At 40.9% G+C, this 6,957-nt stretch overlaps 1 protein-coding gene across 1 annotated transcript in view; it reads left to right on the forward strand.

Annotated features, from left to right (window-relative positions):
- The window catches only part of Gnaq (G protein subunit alpha q), a 246,302-nt gene that overhangs the window by 80,224 nt on the left and 159,121 nt on the right, over window positions 1-6,957 (forward strand). Inside the window, exon 2 of the mRNA NM_031036.3 lies at window positions 6,767-6,951. Coding sequence (NP_112298.2) covers window positions 6,767-6,951 — 185 coding nt within the window. The remainder of the gene's footprint in view (window positions 1-6,766; window positions 6,952-6,957) is intronic.

The following is a 6,957-nucleotide window of genomic DNA, read 5'->3' on the forward strand; positions in this document are numbered from 1 at the left end:
ATACTCAGAATGCCTTATGCCAGAGGAATTATTGCACATCCTTATGATAGCCTTTGTTATGAATAATTTCCCGAAAACACAATTAGCATCATGGGATAATTACCACAGATGACAAGTAGAACAATATACCATTGTTCAACAGCAGCATCAGCATCAGCATCATCATCGTCATCATCATCATCATCAGCATCAGCAGCAGCAGCAGCAGCAGCAGCAGCAGCAGCAGCAGCAGCAGCAACAACAACAACAGCAGCAAATACCTAGAAAAAGAAACCGCAAAGAAATATTTAAAAAGTTCCATTTTTAGAAGTATTTCCTAGGGTATTCATAACTTTGATAAGAAGGAGGAGAATTCAGTTGATAAGGTATATATAATCTGGAGTCTTTCAGAGAGAGGAGACTATGGTAGGCTCTAGTCTGTCATCTTCCCGATTAACTGTCAAATAGTAGATTTCTTGAATGTCACTTCCCTCCTTTATAAAACCAGTGAGTTCTGTGCTTGAAACTTTTTTCTGAAATAATACCTGTAGGTTTGTAGGGAGGGAAGGTGGGAAGGCGAACAGATAGGCATGAAGAAGTCCCCAAAAAGCTTTACCTTGAAGAGTCGCATATTTCACAACTCCAAACTAGAACTAGTTTTCTGTTCTCCAAACTATAACTAATTTTTTAAGTAAAAAATTAGATATAGCACATCCACTATTTGAAAGTTTATTCATTCAGAATTTTTAAGTATATTTAGGTCATGTAACACACTGATACTAGTTTTATTGCTCTTTGTTTTTTGTTTCTTTGAGAGAGTCTTGCTGTGTAGTTCAGCTAGCCTAGAATACATTTTATAGAATAGGTCATTCTTGAACTTCCTGTAGCTTTTGCTTCCCCAAGGGCTGTATTACAGGCATTGATAGCCATGCCTGGCTTTTGATGTTCCTTTTTTAAATGCTCAGAGGCTCATGATAGGTATACCTCAGAGTGTTGGGGCTGGGAGATAGGGCAGTTAGTAGTTTTTACCTTGCAGACATGACCTGAGTCTGATCTCCCTGTTGTAGCTAGCTAGTTGTGGTCCTGTGTGCTTTTCATCCCAGTATTGGTTCTTTGAACATGCTGCTCCCAGGGGCATTCTGGCCACATTCACCTACTTGGCAAATTCCAGCCTAAGAGATGTTATCTCAAAAAATGACTGTGTCTGAGACACTGCCTGATATTTATTGTCCATTGGCCTACATATGTTCATTTGAATATGCCAGAGGAGTCTCACTCTGTGTGTGTGTGTGTGTGTGTGTGTGTGTGTGTGTATGTGTGTCCGTCCGTCCGTCCCCCTGTCCGTCCCCCCCCCCCCCCATCTCTGTTGCTGTCTCTTTCTCTCTCACTCCTGAGGACATATAACACACTTTGATGGGCCTTACAGTGCCTATCAGCAACTTTCTGTGAGGCTTTAACTTCTTTGGGAAACCTAGGGCCACACAATTTCCAAAATACTTACAGTAAATAGCTGAATTTTCAATGTATTTTGTCTGCCTTTTTGTTGAGAACAAATTAACTGAATTAGCTGTTACTACACTTCCTGGTCCAGTTAGTTTTTACTTACAATTGGTGATACCAAATTCAGTTAAAATTTTTTGCCATATTTTAAAAAATAAATCTAGTGATGATATTGGGGATAAATGATTAAATATACCCAGCTCTTACCTTGAAGTACAATTTTGTGAAGAAGAGAAAGTTTGAGTGACTTTGTTGTCAGAGATGCCCAGTTTCCTGTGAGTGGAGGAAAAGATAAAAGTCAGGATGCACGTATAAAAGCGGTTTGCCTGAAACACTGTCAACACACAGATTGCACAGGGTTTTACCACAGTCTTCTTACTGCTTCCCATTGATTCTTTGCAGGTTGTAGGTGACTGATGTGCTCCTGGCTAGGAATTCCTCTTTGAAGAATCTGGTTGTACTTTATCCAAGGTGATACAGAAGAAGCCCCTGCTGAGCTGGCTGGGCCTGACTGAGATTTCATGTCTTATATTCCTGCCTTACTTAACCCAGCGGATCTGAAACAAGTCATCTGACTTGTAATGCAGCTTCACAAGCCTTGTTTTTCTCCCTTTGTCTGGGAGCTGGCCAAGCAGGAGGGTGGGGTCCCGGCATTTGGCCTCAGTCTTTATATTCATCAAAGGCTTCAGAGGTAGACTTCAAAATCTCCACATACAGTCATGAAAGGCCATGGCAGGATGAAATAAGTATATTCATTGTATAATTTTCAATACTACAGTTTTCCTGACTGTATTTTGGAATTTCTCTTTTGTCTACTAAATCTAAAACCACCTAGAAGTTGTGTGTGGATGGCCTTCATTCTGTGAGAGGTCCTTCTAGGTCTGTTTTCTGTTTTTCTCTGAGGGTAAAGAGGATGAATAAGTGAACTGTTGTTAGAATTCCCAGTAATGTTAGTGTTTGTTTTGTTGGATCCTTGTATGTAGATGGGACACCAAGTTCTTCAGCACAGGCACAGTAGTAGCTGTGCTACAGTAGTAGGATAGTATAGAACACTGGGGGATGCTTGTGCATGAGTGAGTGTCCATTGGCAGCTCTGGAAAAGAGAGTAGTCTAAGAAGGTAGTTTGAGTGTGAGAGACAGAACCAATGAGTCTATGATAACTTCAACAAAATGTTAATTAGAGAACAAACCACCAAATCTATGATTGCTTTCTTTAATAAATGCTAATTTATGACCCTTAAGATAATGTATGATTGGATTTGAAAGTCATTTTTGACAGAACCATTTGCAGATCACATCATACAAATTGGCAGAATAATTAGCATAAGTGTATGGATGCTTCCTGTGAATTGGATTTAAAATATGAATTTGTAGCAGGCTCTGTATGTAGGTTTTGGTTGTGTTGAAAAGATCTTGACAGTGAAAACCCGAACTGTGAAAAGTGTGTGTGTGTGTGTGTGTGTGTGTGTGTGTGTGTGTGTGTGTGTGTGTGTGTGTGATGGTGCAAGGCAACCAGCCTACCCAGCCATGTCCTCTGTTGTAGCGTGTTAAACGTATGTGTTCTGAGGGATCATGATGCCAGTGAAGTAGAGATTGCTCTCTACCCTTTATCCAGATTCAGAGAATAGGGAAGAAAAAGCATAGTGTTCTTTGTAGCCAAATATAAATGCTAGACGAAGTAGCCTTTCAGTAGAGAGCATGGTTCTTAAGTCTCAAGTTTTTTGAGGAGATGTCCTAAGAAATTCAGTGTATGTTTCTAAAGGTTCAAGCAACTTTTCTAGAGACATTTTGTAGAGAAATGCTGACAGTGAATTGCTGAGGAGAAAACAGACTTCCCATGGGTCTCACATCCTCCCATATGCTGTCTTGTTTACTAAATGTTATTAAGTGATTTGAGGAGACATGTATTCAGTGTAGCAAAAAACAGGAGGCCAGTTGTATGATGACACGGGTATACATACCACTGACCTCACAGATAGGGAGTGTATTCAGAGTGTTCAGTGCAGGGTAAAGGATGGGTACAGACTTCTTTGCTTTGCTTACAGAAGAGGTGAGAGAAAGCACAAATCACCACGTTCTTTGTATTACATAGGGGAGGAGGGGAGGGAGATCCTGTGCACAGATGCACAGGACCTCTCTAATTTATTATATATTTAATTAATTACTGTAGTTTTTGGTACTGAGGGGAGACTCACAGCCCAGAGTTCTGGTTTGAGCTTTTTTACATTTTGTTTGTTTAGCTGTTGTTTCATTGCAGTGACCTCCAAAAGAGTGACTTGAGAGTGAGGTACTGAAAATGATGTATTTGACAAATTGGAGAGTGCGTGAGTCATAGAAAAACCTATGGGTGCAGGGCAGAAGAGGAAGAGAGGGTAGCCGCCATCCCCTTTCCTCTCCTGCACATCACTGCATGCTCCTCAGTTTTCTTATAGGTTTTGTAGTTGTCAGTTCAGGCCAGAAACACTTGACACATTTCTCCTATGTGACCAAGGAACAATTTATGAAGGTGTAAACTAGATGCAGGTAGTTAGGTCTGGTAAGGGCCAAGAACCCAGAGAGGAAAGTCATATGGAGGGACTCTTTGGTAGCAGCCTGTGGTTTCTTGGAGGGGACACTCACTGCACATCTGCGTGGCTGGTGTTGGAACATAGGCCTGGCTTTCTTGCTGTTGTTGTCTTGCTATGGCTCAGCTGAAAGGATAAGGCAAAGGCCAGGATGCTGTTGGCCTCCAGGGCAGCCACCAGCAATATGGGGATGGGGAGAAAGGAGCCCCGGCTCTGTTGTTGGGAATAGTAAATTATCATTGTCATCGTCGTCATCATCATCCTCACCACCACCACCACCACCACCACCACCACCACCACCACCACCACCACCACCACCACCACCATCATCAACATCAACAACAACCACCTTTTAAAAGGACTCCGGACTATATCTATCCAAGGAGGTGACAAGTGTTCACTGCTCTTGCCTAAAGTAATCTAAAGAAATGCAAGTCAGTGTAGTTCATACTTCATGCATCTTTTTATTTAAGGGGTAATTATTTAAAGACTTTTTTTCAGATGACCAGGAGGGAAGAGACCCTATTTCTTGACTCACTTTGCTTTTTTCTTTCATTAATTTTACAATTAAGATGTCTTGGGGCTGGAGAGATGGCTCAGTGGTTAAGAACATATACTGCCATTCTAGAGAACCCAAGTTTGGTTTCCAGCACCCATGTTAAGTGGCTCACAACTGCCTATACCTACAGGTGCACAGGATCTTTTCTGTTCTCCTTGGACATCTGCACTCATAGGTATATGCCCAGATGTTTCCCTCACCAATACTCATAAGCACATCATTAAAAATTAAAAATTTGAAAAGATCAGGGAGGGGAGATCTTATATCTCTGATCTCCTTGGGCACCAAATTTTCATGTACATAACCACACTTACACACATACATATATAAATATATACATACATACAATACATACCTCCATACATACATACATTTATTTTAAAGAAAAAAAAACCTCTGATGCTTTTGTAGTGTAACGGACTGGCAGAGATGTGGTGGTCATTCTTACAGTCTGCTTTTCCTTATTCTTTTTTTTTCCCCTAAGCTTTTCGGTTGCTTAAGAGAGTAAAGTATTAGTTTCCATAAGTTATTGATAAATAATGGTTACTAATTCGTGGCTGCTTTTCTCTTGGAGATAGGCCTTTTCAGATATCTGGTATTCATGGTGGGGATTATAGAATATTCATTATAACTTTCAAATTAAACTCACTAACAAGTGAATTAGTTTTTACATTTCAATATTACATTTATATTTCAAGCTGTTCTCTATGTCACCTAATTAAAATTCATAGGGCAGGCTGGGGAGATGGCTCAGAGTATAAAGCCTGAGCTACACAAGTGTGAGGCCTGGAGATTAGATCCTCATCCCTTGTAAATGTGGGCGCATAGTTCCGAGGCTCCACAGGTGACAAGGGAATCTAGTTGTATTAAATCAGTGAGCTCTGGGTTCAGTTGAAAGAGCTTGCCTCAGTGAATGTGATAGTCACCAAAGACAATTCCTGATGCCCACCATGGACTTTCATCTGTGAGTCTGTGCTTGAGAGTGTATGTTGTGTGTGTGTGTGTGTGTGTGTGTGTGTGTGTGTGTGTGTGTGTGTGTGTGCAAGTGCATGTATCACACACACGTGCAAGCAGTAAATAAATAAACCACCTGCAGTAGAGCATTAGCTTCAGAATTATCTTTCATTGTAATGTCTGAGGGCCTGTACTGTCTGACTTATTTAAGATACTTTGGTGAAGAAATTAGTTCTTATTTGAATGCTTATGACTGTTTATGAAGAGAGCAGTAAAATAGAAACATCAGAAAAGCAAAATGGCGTGAGGGTGGATTTGCAGGTCTGGCTTAGTCTCCTCCCTTTCTTCCTCCATCACCCTTCCTTCTCGCCCTTTCTCAGCAGACTTGCTGGGAGGAAGGCCATCATTCTCATTTTGTTCTTTCACATTTAATATCTAGAATGTGGGTTTTTTATTGTTGGGGATTGGAAAAGGACATGAGAAAAGGCACTTGCACTTAGAAATGTAACGTTTTTAGATTAGAGATGTATATTGAAGATGGTAAAGATAAGAAGACGTAGAAGAAAAACGACTACTGACAACAAAACTTCACAACAACAACTGAGTTTCTGAGTTGTGTTATTTCTCATGAATGATACAGACATAACTCAACCAAGCAGACCCTGCAGATAAGCACTGTGGCCACGATGGTCCAGAAGTAACCTGTGTTCTGCTCTACCAGGACTTTGTCTACTTTTGCCCCAGTTCCTAACTGGAGAAAAATGTAGATTTTAGGCCTTCTCTACTTGTACTTTTCTGAAATGTGTCAGTATAAAGATATTGCTCTTTCCAGAGTACAGGATGAATTTCAGATGTGCCCCGGAGGGAGGATTTTGTCAAGTGTCAGTGTTTTTTTTTTTTTTTTTTTTTTTTTTCCCCCTATGATGCCCTTGCACTTGTTTTTCATAGTTGCAATGTTACAAGTCCCTGTGTGATATGTCTGTCCTCAGTGGCTTCCTAAGATGTGAATAGTTTTGAGCTCATTTGCCTGCCTTTTAAATGGATGCGCCTGATTCTCTTAAGCGTCCTCTGTAGACAGCATTTTGACTTTATATGTCGCTTCTCTCAGTACTTTTGGGGTCTGTGAAATCCAGGCCAGTGTCTAGGTTTGATATCTGGAAGACCAGAAAGGCAGTTGTGATCTAACATGCTGCTGCCATTTCTATTCCAGGGACAGGGGAGAGTGGCAAGAGTACCTTCATTAAGCAGATGAGGATCATCCACGGGTCGGGGTACTCTGATGAAGACAAGAGGGGCTTTACCAAACTGGTGTATCAGAACATCTTTACAGCCATGCAGGCCATGATCAGAGCTATGGACACTCTCAAGATCCCATACAAGTATGAACACAATAAGGTAAGT

This window comes from Rattus norvegicus, chromosome 1 (assembly GCF_036323735.1).
Source record: "Rattus norvegicus strain BN/NHsdMcwi chromosome 1, GRCr8, whole genome shotgun sequence".
Taxonomy (NCBI): domain Eukaryota; kingdom Metazoa; phylum Chordata; class Mammalia; order Rodentia; family Muridae; genus Rattus; species Rattus norvegicus.